The sequence below is a fragment of the Thermobia domestica genome, chromosome 18, assembly GCF_964235325.1.
Source record: "Thermobia domestica chromosome 18, izTheDome1.hap1.1, whole genome shotgun sequence".
In the NCBI taxonomy this organism is placed as follows: Eukaryota; Metazoa; Arthropoda; class Insecta; order Zygentoma; family Lepismatidae; genus Thermobia; species Thermobia domestica.
The window spans coordinates 117,958,441-117,975,679 of record NC_137471.1 but is presented as its reverse complement, the minus strand read 5'-3'; the positions used below and the strand labels follow the sequence as shown (position 1 = coordinate 117,975,679).

The following is a 17,239-nucleotide window of genomic DNA, read 5'->3' as shown; positions in this document are numbered from 1 at the left end:
AACGAGTAATATGTACAGAAACCGCGAACAATCAATTCAGAAAACGACATACCGTACTGTATCTGTATGCTACAAGTGCAGATCGTTTCACACGTATTGCATAAACTACTGGGAGTACATTCAGTCCAGCGGCATTTTTACTGAAGTCAAGAAATTCAAGTAAGAGATGTAATGATTTTCCCCTTCTTTTTTACATTCTACAAAAAATCGAAGTAGTATCGGTACTTGTGCAAGACTCTTGCGCAAGAGTCTTGTTTTTGGCCTTGGTTTTGCAGGTGTGGTCTTGGTCTTCGTCTTGGTCTTGCATCGGGATTCCTGGTCTTGATCTTGTTCTTGGTCTTGCATGCAAGACTCTTACAAAAGCTGGAAGACCAAGACTCTTGCGCTCATCACTACTTGCAAAGCTGTCTTCTGCGGACATTTATGAAAAAAAATCAATAGTGATAAGGTGTTCTTCAGTAGAATACTCAGAAAAATTCATTTTTAATCAGAAAAAATAATTTAGAGAATAATTGAGATAATATAAAATATATATATTTTAAGTAAAGAAAATGAGTATAAGCATTTTTGGAATTTTAACTTCCTTTTTTAATTTTTCAATAACTCCACCCCATTCTAAAAATGCCGGGATTGGTATCCAGCAATTATGGTTACCTTACCTGGAGGATTTTGGGTATACGGAGGGCGAAAGTAACCGTAAAATACTGGCGAATCACGGTGAAAACGATCAGAGATATATATATCATGGGAAGAATATTCCTCTTGGGCCACCACTGAAATCATCAGTGATTTGATTACATTTGTTTTACTGGAAATTAGAAGGGAGAATATTTTGCCCAAAGCATCATTGTATCTGGTTTCGGCATTGTGTAAACTCCCTGCGATTGTGAGACAACATGACAGAAGATAACACATTTTGCATAAAAATAATTTTTTTCTATAAGATTTTAGCAACACCGTACATGATTTAATACGCTTAAGGAGACGAGCCGTATGTCATACGAAAGAAGCAAGTTACCTTATTTGTACGTTCAAGACCGTATGTCTGGCGACACTGAAACAGAAGGTGGTCAGCAAATAACAGACAAGTGTTTCGTAACCCGCTTTGGTGGTCCTGTATTCGATTCTCGGCGATGCATCTTGATAAAGAAGATTTTCATTTTTTAAAAATTCATAACTCTTGTTGTCTTGAGGTTCAGAGAGCATATTGTAACTTTCTTGTTTTTTCTGTTAATAATAAACGCTGACACATTAGGAAAATTCTCTTTCCGTTTCACAAGTACTCTGAAGAAATTAAACTTTTTGTGTGTGTTTGTTGAGAAAGCATTCTCTTTCTGCACGCTTTCATCCCCTGCTCCTAAAATATCACTTTTCAGTATCTTATCAGACAATAAAAGTTGTTTGACTGGTTTGGCTGCAAGAAGGAATCACATTGCTGAGGCGTATTTGAATTCGGAATAATTCCATTCATTGGAACCAAAGGATTCGATCCAGAAGAGGAATCGAATCCTTGTTTAGAGGAACCAAATTGATAAACCAAGTAACTTTGAATCATACAACTTACCGGAATCAAAGGATTCGATCCGGAGGAACGAATCCTTCATTGGAATGGATTGAAAGGATTGAATTCCGGAAATGAAACCGAACTGTCCATCACTAGTCACTTAACACGAAAGATATAAACTAAGAAAGTACTCTACCAAATCTGAATAAGATAATCTGGAAAAGAAGTTTACAAAATTAGAAAACACGGGTTTCTTTTCTCTTGTGCAATTTTTTTGTTTTCGCGGGTTGTCTGCTTATTCACTGGGGCTACGAAAATGTAATGCAGATCCATCACATTTTTCTAAAGTATTCTTTTATTTTCCTCTGTTGCCAGATATCAGACTTCTCCATTGTAAATTTTCAGCACACATAGCTCCAACAGTGTGCCACACTGTACCACTACACTTCACTGTTATGTTTAGTGATAATAGTACATTTTAAATCTGTACACATTTGCAAATGGTGCTATTTCAAACAAAATACTTTTATGATGAGTTGGCAACACTGCTTCATCTATGGCAACTTGATTCTGGTTTTCGATACGGCATTTTATCATTATATTGTACAACTCTTATTTTGATTGTTTTAATGTTTTACATGATATTTACTTTAAACATACATAATTCAATGGATGTAATTCAATGAACGTTAACAACGGATGTAATTGATCAATGTAATCGTTAATGTTTAACGGGTTAATTAAGTTAAACGTTAACAAAGAATTTAATAGTTTAATATAATCGTTAATTTTTAAGGGATTAATTACAAGCCTCCAAATTACTTACTGTGTTCAGTAGAATAGGTAAACAATTTGGCGTTATGAAGAATCATTATAAGATGCTGTCCATGCTAAAACATCTAAGTTTTTATGGTGTTAAAAATTGGTTTGAATTTTTAAGTGTGGTGTGGAAATAACCAAACAAGTCAATTGTATGAAAGAGTATTTTTGTTATAGTAACACTATTATCAGGTCTGAGCCCCTCCGTGGCTAAGCGGTTAGCGTACGCGCCTTTGGCGTGGGAGACCCGGGTTCGATTCCCGGCGGGAGCTCATGTGGTTCGGATTCCACGTTAATCAGTAGGTCCACGTCTCATATAGCCTCGCTGCTGAACGGGACGTTAAACTCAGAATCAACTCAACTATTATCAGGTCAGTAAGAAAATGTTAAAATTGTAATTATAGTACTATTTAATGTCGATGTTCACGTTGGTCGCATGTCAAGTCCTCTCATGCTTGCTACATTTCTGTCAGTATATTGTACCATATATTATAAATATTGAAATAATATTTCCTTTTTTGCTAGCAATTGTGTATGTCTTTTTTTAAATTTATTTACAGTATTTTTTCCCCTTTCCAGATGAACAGTATTTTCGGTTTTTTCCCCTTTCACGAAGTCAGGCATCAAGTGAAATTTCGGTCGTTCCTATTGGGACTCCCACGATCTACTCGCAGATATGTAAGGTTAGGTATGGTTCAAAATAACTTTATCTTTCGATCATATTTTTAAGATAAGGTATCAAACTATACAAAAGTACTGCTCTATTTGTTCAAATTTGTAAAGTTCATATTCAAACAGTGTGAAATGGTGTACCCAAGTGTTGTCTTCAAAGAAAGTAAATAAAGGTTGTATAGGAATGTAAGGGAATGGCGTGCAATTAACAATACCGTGCAGAAGAATATTGCAGAACTTGAAAGCACGACAACGCTGTGGAAACATGCCACTCGCTGTTGTAGTGGGAGTGATAAAAATCGACAAAAAAATATTACGCCAGTGAGCGTCTTATTTGTCGCATGGCGGTAATGTTTTCATTAAAATTTATTTTAGATCATTTTTCTTTTGTCTCAGAAAAGTTAAGAGGTACGTGACAACTTTTCACTTTTTATTGTGTAAACTTGCTACAGAATTAAAACTTACATCAATGATTAATATAGCATATTTTTTGTTTCCTGTTTGTTAAAAGAAATACAAATTTAAAAGTATAAAAAAAAGAAATTTAAGATATGGAAAAGTAAACTGAACACTGTAAAAAGTAAATCCGTAACGTTCATCTAAAACCTGGATGCAGCTGAGCTGCGTACACAAAATGGATGAACGTAACTTCATCTATTTTTTGTTGAACGTGTAACTTTGCTCAATGATGGAGGTTCATCAGGGTTGGTTAAACGTGTAACTCTTCGGAAGGATGAAGGTTGAACTAGCTGATTGAACGTTAAATTATCCTGCAGGATGAAGGCTCAACTAGCTGGTTGAACGTTAAAAATCTCCTGCAGAATGAAGGTTCAACTAGCTGATTGAACGTTAAATTCTCCTAGAGCACGAAGGTACATCTGATAAATTGAACGTTCATCCTCGTGAAATTTCCGAGAAGGGTTGAACTTTTAACTATGCTGCAGTTAAAACTAAACTACATAGGATGAATGAAGGTTCAGCTCAATATACCCACAATAGACTCATTTCTCTCAGGTACTTTCGACGAATATTAGACAGGTGCTCCAAAATTTTTCTTCTGACCTTGGATTTGATACATACGCCTACATATTTGATCCCTAAATTAGCTAGACGCCAGACTCGTATTTCCATGGGATATAGTATAATATAATATAATATATCCCATGGCGACTGGAAATACGAGTCTCGCGTCTAGCTAATTTCCATGGGATATAGTATAATATAAAATAATATATCCCATGGCGACTGGAAATACGAGTCTCGCGTCTAGCTAATTTAAGGATCAAATATGTAGGCGTATGGATCAAATCCTAGGTCACAAGAAACATTTTCGAGCATCTGTCTAATATTCGTCAAAAGTAAATTTGAAAAAATGGGTCTATTGTGGGCAAATTCAGATGAACCTTCATTCATCCTATCTAGTTTAATATTAGCTGCAACAGAGGTCAACCCAACCCATCCTTTTATATATAAACATAACAGTTTTTCTTACTTGCATTTTATTTGTGTCTGTCCTTGACGTTCAGCTGATGATGTGTATTAGTATCTTGTCTCCTTGTATTTTTTGACTTTTAAGATCGAAATCCGCTATATTTTAGTTTAGATAACTCCCCAAACTTCCTCCGATGCTCCTATGCTCCTTTAACACTGAACATTTCTATCATTGAGAACTGAAACCAAAACAAAGTGTGCTTTTCGATGAGATTATACTGTGACTATATCATCCCCGCATGGCCCACAACGCCGACCATAGACTTTCATGGTTTATATACAAGGCTCCGATTTGCAGGGATCTCATCCTCTGCCTCGACTCATCCCTTCTTAATCAGAGATAATATAATACTTCCATTATACGCACATAGTTCATTGGTAAAGTAACTCCACTAAAATAATCCCCTTTTGATGAAATCACTTTTTTTTTTTTTTTTTTTTTTTTTTTGCAAAAATTCGGATTTCCACTACCGCTTAAGGTATTATTATAATAAAAGTGATGTGATAACATCCCACTTTCGATTAAGGCCTAACTATATACCAAAGTCATTTCATTTGACTTTGCAGTTTGAAAGTGATGATCAGGCACACATAGTTACATCCATTTTTTATATAATAATATATATGTTATAGTGATTCAAAAATGTATTTTTTCAGTAGGTAGCTCCTCCCCCATCAGGAAGTCGCAGTCGGAAAGACGGGTTGCCACCGTCGACGGTTGTGGGCCGCCGCAGGGAGCCGCCACGACGATCTACTTGTTCAAAGTTGCCGACCTTTTGCCGAGACGGCAAGCGGTCGAAAATCGTAAAATAAAATGCCCTTTGCCGACCCTTTGCCGACTGTTGCCGACTGTCAGAGTCGGCAAAACAGTTGGAGAGTCCTCTCTCTTACTCTCTGCCTACTCCTTATGCCTTCGTCTTTTTGACGGCGGCGCCGGCGCATTTAATGCTCCTTTCCGGCTGTTTGCCGACTGTTCGGCAAGACAACTATTCGTCGCGGTCGAAAATTGCACTGAAAGACGCCAGCGTCCAGCGCCGGAAATCCTACCCCGGCATCTGGTTGGCATGGACAAATTTTCCGACTGTAGACGGCAGAATCCTTATGGGGTCTAAAACCTAATAGACTGTGTGTCTTAAAACAGGCACGTAGCCAGAATTTCGTGAAGGGGAGGTCCGTACAATGAAATACTATTGTCATCAATTCTACACTATTTTACTGGAACAAATATTGGTTCGTTTAGGGGGGTCGTGACATGAAATTCTGATAATATAGAATATAGACACTTCAGATTAATTTTGTATTACAAAGCTAATCATAAGGCTTTTTTTAACACACCAAATCAATATGGCCACCTTCAAATGTACGGCACCATGTGCCTTATTCAAAAAAGTTGTAGAAAATGTTAACAGTACGTACAAGTCTTCGAGGCTGAATGATCTGTTCCAAAAGGCGAGCGACCTTTTCTTTATTTTATTATTAAAATTTTAAATCTTTTCTGTCTTACTGATAAACCTTAGTACGTACTGCACATGCCATGATATCTTCAGGGGTTTTTGCAAGGAGGCCTATGCCCATGGAAAAGTTGTTGAAAAATTCATGATATCCCCTGAAAAGTTTTATAGTCTAAGAAACGTAAGAAGAAATGCAATAAGAAAGGGTGAGAGGAGATGACGTAAGAGAGAGAGAGCAAATGTTGGAAGTGTACAAAAGGTATGCCTTCAGAACTATCGACTACTTTATGAAAATTGTTGCTGACTATTGGAACTGTCTTTCATCAACGTCAAGTTACCTGCCAGCTTCTTCGAAGTCGATAAGCTAGGCAAATTGTGATGTTACAGAGCTTTCAGTGGGAAAAGATCGATATGTACAGTCAGCGACAAAAGTTATTTTCCCGTTTTGGATACTTTATTTTGGGAATAACAATGGAATGGGCATATTCACCGACTTTCGAGGCGGGAACGTACAGAAAATTACTTTATTTTTAATTTACTGAAAATTGTACTCAAATTGTCTTTCCATTTTGAAGTTATTTACGAAACTAGTTTTGTAAAGAAAAGACGGAAAGAACTTTTGGAGCTGAAGGTGGAACACTTATCTTATACGCCCTTGTAACTTTTAAACTGACGAAAAACGCTAAAATTTTGTACGATTCAAATTTCGGTAGGGAAACATTGTTTGACATACTCTGTGATATCACAAGTTTAACAATGTGGGCAACTCAACTTAAAGTTGTATCCTTTTAAATCGCACCACATCAGATTACTACAAATTTCAAATCTACATATAAAAGAGAACCATACAACAAGGCACATCTCATGCAGTGTTGCAAACTAAGGACCCCACATCATCACAAGCATAGAAAACAACCAAATTTGAGAGGTTTTATAACTGTAATAACGTAATTGATGCATATCTCAAGTACTATAGTATCAAACATTACGGTCATAATATTATGTATTTCGAACAAGTACAAACAAAGAAGAAATTTAAAAAATTACTTTTTTTTCAAAGAACTTAATTTAAAAAAGTGTTTAACTAAGTATCACGTAGAATTGCATACAAAGCTCCTTCGTGGCTAAATAGTTAGTGTACACGCCTTCGGCTGGGTGATACGGGTTTGATTCCCGGCGAGAGCCCATGTGGTTTGGATTCCACATTAATCAATAGGTCCCGTCTCATAAAGCTTCGCTACTGAAAACACTTAACTAAAACTCAACTCGAATTGTATACACGGTTTTGAATAGACATAAAGATCATAATGACGTTTATAACAATTTGAGATCTACAACCGTTCGAGAGATAAAAAAATGGTACAACTTGATATATTGCTTAAAATGGCGTATTCGTGGAAACCTTCTATAACAATTTTTCATTTACTTTCCTTCTATAACACTAGAAAAATACTTTCTTCCAGGTGTAATTACAATAATTTCTCGGAATTACTTGATGCTAAGCATTGTTGCAAACTTCAACATTTTTTGCAACATGTGCAAAACGGTCTGAAACATCGAATTGCTGTAAACCGTATTGTAACTTCTCAACTATTGAAAACCAATTATATGATACAGTTTGACGAGATTTTTATTTAAATAGTTTTTCAAGATAAAATCTTTAGAAAATAGTCAGATTTTAAATCCCTTGTACATTGATTTGCATTTATTCGAAATCCATCATGTCATGAACATAATATTAAATACTAATTCATTTTTGATTTGAATCTGTCTCATTTGCGTTATTACTGCTGTAGAGGCCATCAATATATGGATGTTTGTGAGATTCTAGAGTCCTGAGATCGCAACACTGCATGACAAATGTGTTATTCTATATTTTCCTTGTACATGTATTTTAGCAATAGGTAATAACCTGTCTCAGTGTTAGCTGAAAAAATATCTTTATGTTGGGTTGGCAACATTCTTAACCGTGTGGTATAATAGATAATAACAAACAGTGTAACCCTTTGGATATTTGCACATTACAAAATTTCAGCGTTTTTTGTACGTTGGTTTAAAAATTGCAAGGACGTATGAAGCTAAATGGTCTTCTTTGTGTAATATGGGTAGGAGACAAGAATATTTCTTTATTTTTAACATTGTTCAGATAATAACCATAATATTAATTTGAAATTGAATCTGTTATTCTAACAAGTTCACATGCAAACCTTAACAAGTTAACACTAAATATCGAAACAACTTTACTCGAAACTCTTAGCATGTCGGTTCGTGGCTACACCACTGTTTGCACCTTTATGAATCCGTTTAATTCTTTATAAACATTTAATTAGTGAGATTGTTTTCTATTCGCAGTTGTGCACCCAGGAGGTTATGGCATTGTAGACAGTCTTGCTTCTACTTTTTGTGCATGGACTCTTTTTCTGGGGATGTTATTGGTAAGTGCAAAGCGTTAAATATTTATGTATTCAGTAGAGATGCAAGGGCCCGGAAGAAACCGGCTTTTTTGAAAAAAAAACTCGGTTTTTTCTGCTTCGCTTTTTTGCTTGGGAAATTTTGGGCTTTTTTGAAAATTCTGCTTTAAATTGATAAACCAGATTTTGTTTCGCTTCTCTACACACAAAAAGTCATTTAATTAGTGGTTGATGCCGATAATAATGTAAAACCTCGAAAATAAACCATGAATTTCGAAGAGATATTTCAAACAGTATTACTTCTCAACATATTTACATTATGAATTCCAAAGGATTAGCCAATGTATATAATAAGATTTTTTTTAACCTCCTACATACAAAAGTAAGAAGGGTTGGCAAGAACCATGGTTGTTTTTGAAAATGCCAAAAACCCGTTTTTTGGGGGGAGTTTAAACTAGGCTTTTTTTTGTTTAAACCAGGTTTTTTGGGTTTAGATATTTTGCTTTATGTATTTATATTACATATTGACAGAAATAAGTTTGTTTTGCCTTGGGTTATTATGCAACAACGGGGTTATGCTGGAAGAGGTCACATAAGCTTAAAGAAGTCCGGTCAGTAAATTTCTTAAATTGAGAAACTCCCGCCCTAGCCATCGGGAAAATCCCGTCATTACTCTAAAAGTAAAACAATAACGGAAAAAATCATCTTATTGCTTTGCATGTAAAATTTAAAGGTCAACGTATCATAATCAGTACGCTAAAACTGAGGTATTAAATTACAAATTTAGTGCATACATATCATTGAAAGTACAATCCAAGCTAATGTTGGAAGCTACGTAGGCAATCGATAAATTTTGTCAATTTATATCAATATATTTAAGCAACCTTGGCTTCTTTATAAAACAACAGGCATTCAGGCATGCAGAAATATACAATTTAGTTTCGTTTCGTATGTTTAGGCTTAACATCCTTACGTAATACCGAAATTATCAAGGAGAAGACTTTCGCTTAAAGTTACATCCGAAACGCTACTTTGTTTACGCATGAAAGAAGAGTTGTGGTTCGACCGAGAATTGAACATGGGACACCTTGATTAAAAGGTGAAAAAAAATAAAACTACTGCAGATGGTTTGATGTATGGAAACGTCACCATGAAGTTCACATGATTCGTTCTTTTTATTTTTTTTCTGTTTAAACCAGTTGTTTATTTAAAAAAAGAAGAAAAATAGCTGGTGTAAACCAGCAAACCCTAAAAGCAAATACTTCTTTTTTTAAAAAAAATACTCAAATAAGTAGCAAAATTCTATGTAGTATTTTTACTTCAAAATATTCCATACCCTCTTTTTGGAACAAAATAAAATTAAAATAATACATAAGAAAAATACTTAGATTTATATGATACACTTAAAGGCTGCACACCTAGAGCTTTTGGTTTTGTATATTCTTGAAATTCTACAGTTTTATATAAGCACTATCACGGTTTACTCAGTCCTCAAGTTTTCTGTATTTTTAACAAGAGGGATTAAACATATGAAGGGTGTGAGGTAAGAACATGATAAACCACAATTTTACCATTTTAAGAAATTAGAAAAAGTCGGAAAGCTGATTTTTTACATAAGACTATACATGAGGGATTAAACGAAGCGGTATGCGTTGCTGTCTATCTGGTGCTGCATAACTCAGCAATTGAAAATTTGTTAGTTACCATGTTCTTGGCTCACACCCTTCATATCATTATGGCACTCTCCCCACCCCACCAACACCAAAAAAAAGCACTACGGAATATATCACCGAGCGAAGTAGCTCAAGTGGTAGAGCGTTGGCTTTGCATTCGGGAGGTCGTGGGTTCGAATCCCGCTGCCGACCATCCTGACTGAGGTTTTCCAGGGTTTCCCTCAGTCCTACCAGGCAAATGCCGGGATGGTACCAAGTAAACAGGCCCTGGCCGATACCTTCCCAAATCCTTTCCATTGTTATTGTTGTTGTTGTTATCCAGTGTAAAATGGCCTCTGAGCTGTATCTGGTGATTGTTAAATAAATAAATAAATAAATAAATATTTTAGTTAAGGTAAATACAACTGCACAACAAACATGACTGAGTGGAGGTTTTGCGCTTCTATCGGGAAGTCCGGGATTCAACTCAGCATTCGACCATTCTGACAAAACTTTTCTTCATTCCATCTATGAAATAGAAATAGTGCGTGTACTGTGAGTTGGCCGACTTCATTTCTTATTGTTTTTAAATCGTTATTATTACTGATTACCAGCAGTGACGGTTTTGCGAAGGTTAGGGGGGCGGTCTTTCGGACTGAAGCCTGTTCCCCAAAATTACGGAATGTCTAAAACAAACGAAATACCTATTAGTTATGCCTTTGCTCATAAACTTTAAGCTGCCGTCAAATAAAAATTACGAATGTTTAGAAAAACTAAACATTAGTAAAAAAAGAAAAAAACTCCCAAAATACTTTTCTAAATCCGCCACTTATTCTCAGTATAAAATGATCTTCAAGGTTGTATCCGGAAGATTATCGCTAAATATATAAACGAGACAAAATACAGTATTAGTTATGCCTGTACTCATAAACTTCAAGCTCCTCCCAAATAAAATTAGGACATTTTAGAAAATGAAACAATCAGAGAAACGGGTCCCAAAGTACGTTTCTAAATCCGCTACTGATTATTTGTATAAATTAGTATTTAAGGTTGTATCCGGAAAGTTATTGCTAAATCGTTGCACAGCTGCAGTGTAACAGAAATATGGAAGTACGGTTAGATGGATATACTGAAAAACGTACGCTTTGACGAATATATAGAAAAACGTAAGTTTAACTTTTGCGCTAGGAGCTAGAGTACTAAGCTTTTAAAAAAGAAACACAGACGACAAACTGAAATGGTCCCAAGAACAAAAAAATGTCGATAACTCAAATGTTAAAATAAAATTAAATAGCCTCTAAAATTGCCCTCAAATACTACATTCTTTATGTTAGCTTTAATTCGTAAAACATGTGCTCCATCCATCTTGATGGTGAATTTTAGAGCGAAATATGGCATTCAGGTCATGGAATTCTTATCTAACTATAGAATATACTATAAGAGAGCTATTTAGATAGAAAAATCATGAAAATGAAAAAAGCCAAAATTTCTAAAATTCTCGTTTTTTCCCAAAAAAGCCGGCTTTTTATGTGAAAAAAACCATCGATTCAAAAATGCCGGCTTTTTTGCATCTCTAGTATTCAGAGTACGCTCAAATAGGACTAGATAGAACAAACAGAAATTCCTCTCGTTTCCAACAAGCAACGGTAATCATGAGAAAATGACAGTGACAGAACCGATACTGACCTGTAGAAATGTTCAGTATGGGGTATGAGCACACTGAACGGTTTTACAATGTGTATAATGTGTTTCAATATCATAGTTGAGATGATACTTTAGTTTGGTAATAAATCCCATTAGTCCAAGTACTCATTGGAAATTATGCAGAGTTCGGGTTGGTGGCTCTCGGCTTGCATCTGATGTGCATGTGTGCGTTATGGTCTTGTCAAGTCTTGGAGCTCAACGTAACAAAAGTAAAATTAAAAAACTTCGGGATTTAGAACTGACAAGCCGATCCCAGGCTTTTGTAAAATAAAATCTTGAGAAATGGGTTAGTGACCTAGGTGGCTTACCAAATAAAATTGAATACTTTTTAATAGGAAACAGATTGTGATGTAAACGATGCCCACTGCTCCAAATATTACGTTCTGCAATCTTTGGACAAACTAAATATCAAGTGTTATTTATATATTTCTATTGTGTGGAGCTTGGACAGTTTTGTTGTTTTTCCTGCCTCTTATGCTGTTTGTGTTATGTGTTGCGTAAACTGCAATTTGCAAACGTAAAATAAATTGTTATTTTATCAAGATTCGCAACTTTAAAAGTTCAAATAAAGTTAATTAAATGTTCAAGTCTCATACTCTCTATGGCTACATGGGCAAAAGATGCTAAGCTTCGAAAAATATGCAATACATTAAATAAAACATATTCGTTAACTAGATATAAATATAACGAAAAAACGACATACTTTAACATAGTGGTAAACCTAGAAGTCTATCTACAAGTTATAATATCATGTATACTGTAGTATATGCTGATGTAAAAATAATAATATTTATTTTATCTTTGTTTTATCACGTTTGACATGTCTATTTGCATATTGAATTAGCATATAATTCTCTGTAGTGTTTGTTGTGTGTTTCCTCTCAAAACAGTCCTCTCTTGACTCTTTGTATGTTTTAGTTTTACTGCTATACTTCATTTTATACATCTTGTCCTTTCTGACATTTGCTTTCCTCTGTTTTTCCCTTCCTGCACATCGTCATAACAATCAGGAAAGAAGAATTGTTTCTATGGCAACAGTACGTTCAGTCCATTATCGTGGCAACAGTACATTTCTCTCGCTCCAGAATGGTAAACGTTCCACTGTTTTCCCACGTTAGCAATTTGAATATAAAGAAGTACACATGTCAATATAAACAAATGCATATCGACTGTCAATTTAAGTAGTGGACCTGCTAGTTATTGAGAACTTTCTTTTTAGTTCTCTTCCGTGTCATTTAATTTTATAAAACATAGATTTACTTGCAGTGCATAATTTCGTGTTTCAACACCCGACACAAAAGCTGGCAACACCGCATTGACTAACATGTGCGTCCATCGAGCTTTAGAAAGAACAAGTAGTATAAATTGTAGTATAGACTGCTATGAAAAAAGAAGGAAGGAAAAATCAGGAACGACCTGAGAGCAGTGCTACTAGCAGTAGTAAATTCTTGTTCAAGATCTTTTTAAAAATTTTCCCGGGTACCACCAAAGACACACGTGTTAAGCACTCAGCTATCGCTCATATATGGAGTAGTACACTCATGCTAAAAAATTAAGGATAATTGCAGATTGCGGTACTGCACAACGTGGCACTAAACAAAACTGACGCTAATAGCATAGGCACATAGTGAACACAACATACGAACAAACGAAACATATCGGTACCACGGTATTGATGATATCCACGGTATCCACGGTATTGGTGATAAGTTGAGAAATACATATGCTACACAACGCCACTGTTCCCTGCGCATGTACCCCGACATCAATGTGGAATATGATCACCATGCACACGTACACAGACCGCACAAAGGGTTGGTATACTCTGGATCAGGTGGTCGAGCAGCGGCTGGGGTATAGCCTCCCATTCTTGCACCAGTGCCGTCGGAGTAGTGTCCTAGGGGTTTGAAGACGTGCAGCAATACGTCGATCGAGAGCATCCCAGACATGCTCGATGGAGTTTATGTCTGGAAAACAGGCAGGCCACTCCATTCGCCTGATATCTTCTGTTTCATGGTACTCCTTCACGATGGCAGCTCGGTGGGGCAGTGCGTTATCATCCATCAGGGGGAAGATGGGACCCACTGCACCCCTGAAAAGGCGAACATACTGATGCAAAATGACGTCCCGATACACCTGACCTGTTGCAGTTCCTCTGTCAAAGACATGCAGGGGTGTACGTGAACCAATCATAATCCCACCCCACACCATCAAACCACTTCCCTGATTGATGGTGCGGTCCCTTTCAAGGATATGGGGTTGGCATCTGGTTCCTGGTTCACGCCAAATGGTAACCCGGCGAGAATCACTGTTCAGACTATACCTGGACTCGTCCGTGAACATAACCTGGGACCACTGTTCCATTGATCATGTACTGTGTTCTTGACACCAGGCTTTACGGGCTGTTTTCTGAACAGAGGTCAGTGCAATGCACCTCGCAGGTCTCCGGGCGAATACACCATGTCTGTTCAGTCGTCTATAGACTGTGTGTTTGGAGACAACTGTTCCAGTGGCTGTGGCAAGGTCCCGAGCAAGACTACCTGCTGTACTCCGTGGCCGTCTGTGAACACTAATGGTGAGATATCGGTCTTCTTGCGGTGTTGTACACTTCGGGCGTCCCGTACTGTAGCGCCTGGACACGTTTCCTGTCTGCTGGAATCGTTGCCATAATCTTGAGATCACACTTTGTGGTACACGGAGAGCCCGTGCTACGACCTTCTGTGTATGACCAGCCTCCAGTCGCCCTATTATTCTACCCCTCATAACGCCATCAATATGTGTTCTTTGAGCCATTTTCAACACACAGTCACCATTAGCACGTCTGACAACATCTGCACATTTAAACGCCGCACCGCACTCTGGCATGCACCAATACACCTCTGCGTATTTGGACTGCTGCCAGCGCCACCGTGCGACGACCGCACGGCATGCACCGCACCGAATGGACAAATGGTTTGCATGGTCATACCCCGAGGTGATTTCCATCCGAAAATCGCCCACCAGAGCGTTGTTTGACCATGTATCTGCATTATCCTTAATTTATGAGCACGAGTGTAGATATAATGTTTCATTATTTTATATATCTATATTTAATTAAACAATGTACAATTTCTTTTTCAGGGCTGTGATTTTTTAATTCTGCTTTGGTTAGTTGAAGTAGCCTTTATTGTTGTGCTGCTACTTGTGACAAACACATATCTTGCGTTTGCTATTCCGGAGAGAGCTGGATGGGTAACTTTCTCGGACACGTGTAAAATGATTGTGTGTAAGCGGTTTTATGTTTTAAAATTACATTTTAACATATTCTTAAGCTGAAAAATCACCACAGATGATCTAGTTTTAGATTTTAAAAAATAGACAAGCCTGCAGTGGCCGAACTATCCATTCTTTGTTTTTCGAGTTTAACGTCCTTTTGAACAGCGAGGCTATCTGAGACGGGAGTTACTGATGAACGTGAAATCGAGCCATATGAAATCCCGCCGAGAATTGAACACGGGTTTCCCCCGCCAAACGCGAGTACACTGATCGCTTAGTCATGAGGGTATTCTGAAGTGGTATAATGCCTGGAGCAAGATATAGTGGGAAAATTGTAACCACAATATTTATATAAGCCTCTAACATGGATCGCCAATTTTTTTGGGATCCGAATATCGTAGACCTGACCGAGCCCAGATCCGAACTAGATTCGGATCCACATGATGAAAATTTCAAATCTTTATGAGTAGTTTCCAAATTCATGTTTTCTAATATACTATATAGTTATTTACTTATTATACTGTGATTTATTCAGCTATTATTATGTACTAGTTTTCATTTCTGTTAGGTGTGGATTATATTATTTTGTGTACTCTATGGGAAACAAATAGATGTACTGCACTGTCGTATAATAAATCAAGTGACTTTATTAGAGACAAACAAAATTACATAAAGTTTATATGAACGTTTATTGTAAACAAAAGAGAATAGTTACTTTTATATCTTTTTTGTAAACAATGGCAATAGTTTAAAGCAGTGTGAGTATCACTGTTAGGAGTATGTCTGTTACCAACAGCAGAAGACAAACGAGTGAATTTCATTTCACAGTCTGAAATTACAGTAGACTTCCAAAATATACGAACTCAATACTCAAACTGGAAATATAAATTTACAACTATTCGATGCAATAGAGGAATAAGATTAAAGATGTAACCTGTTCTTCGGTCGCAGTATCTATATCAAAAATTCATTACTCGCTACCTCTTACTGCTTTCGCTGTATGAGGATTAACCATGAAACCGGAAGTGCTAATTGATGTTTATCACTTCCGGTTACAATAGAGGAGATGGAACATTCTTGCGATATTGAAGTTATATACAGGGCGTTTCAAAACAACTCCGACAACTCGCTCCCTCAAATATTTAAAAATATTTTCCGGTATTAGATTCTAATTATATTTCTCTCTTACGTTTATCTTCGCTATCCCCATGAAACCCTCTGGCAACCCTCAAGTTGAGAAACCCTGGCTTAAATGATTTATAACTACTACGTGTAAGCATTTAAATGTTTTCACTTATATAGGACGTATCAATAAACCTAATATTTAGAAAAAATCAAGAGAAAATAATCTTTTGTAGATTACTGATTCTCTATTAACTATGTCTACATCTTTCCAGATTTTTACACTGGGTATTGGATGTTTGTCCTCTACTATTACCGGCTAGTCACAGGCAATATCTCTTACTTGAACTGAATCTGTTAGTGTGAAATATTAACTAAAAGGATACCACGATTGTAATTTTTGAAATTTATGACAAATCCTGTTTATTGTTTTCTGATAAAAGTAAAGGCGAGTTGTAATAAATTAATAGAGAAGAATAAAATGAGTATAAAATGGTTGTAAGTGAGTATTTGTTCTTCTTTTTTAAAGAAAAAACAATTTATGACACAACTCAACTATTCACAGGAGCGGTCTAACAAACGTTTGCCATCCGTTCTAGCTACGGAATCGTCCCACCATTTAAATTTATGGTAGTAGTTTCAATTACATAAAGAAAGTGTTTCTCTAAAGTGATGGCAGCATTATTTTTTGTTCCTGAAGGTAACTTAACAACCGGGTTCTGTAATAAGTTAAATCGCTTTCTGTTAAATGTAATGCTAAGGATATCAATTGTTTTCCATCCTTGATTGAGAGGTAGGCTATTCTGGATAATTTCTGCTATTTTTCGTATTGTTGAACAAATCTAAAATTTTACTTTCAGTAGAACCTCAAATTCTTTTCTTTCTCTACGACACAGGCCCGCGACTAGCCACAAAAAATTTGGAGGGTCATAAATACGATAGTGGGCCTAAATCGTAACAACTCTAAACCTCACTATATCAATAATTACTCATATTTGATATCCGTAATTCCCATCCTACTCCCTCACTATAGTTTCCTAATATAGTTTCTATAGAATCTTTTTTAACCAGAAGGGAAAATTATCTATCACCTAGACCAGGAACGGATTAACCCATTTGGAGACCCGAGGCTAGAAAAAATATGTGGCCTCTGCTGAC

General features: G+C 36.4%; 1 protein-coding gene across 1 annotated transcript in view; it reads left to right on the top strand.

The window, feature by feature from the left end:
* LOC145675506 (uncharacterized) overlaps window positions 1-16,583 on the top strand; it is a 50,123-nt gene extending 33,540 nt beyond the window's left edge. Inside the window, exons 3-6 of the mRNA XM_081745957.1 lie at window positions 2,903-3,011; window positions 8,290-8,372; window positions 14,825-14,969; window positions 16,357-16,583. Of these exons, the coding sequence (XP_081602083.1) occupies window positions 2,903-3,011; window positions 8,290-8,372; window positions 14,825-14,969; window positions 16,357-16,433 (414 nt within the window). The 3' untranslated portion in view covers window positions 16,434-16,583. The remainder of the gene's footprint in view (window positions 1-2,902; window positions 3,012-8,289; window positions 8,373-14,824; window positions 14,970-16,356) is intronic.
* Window positions 16,584-17,239: the final 656 nt, after the last annotated feature.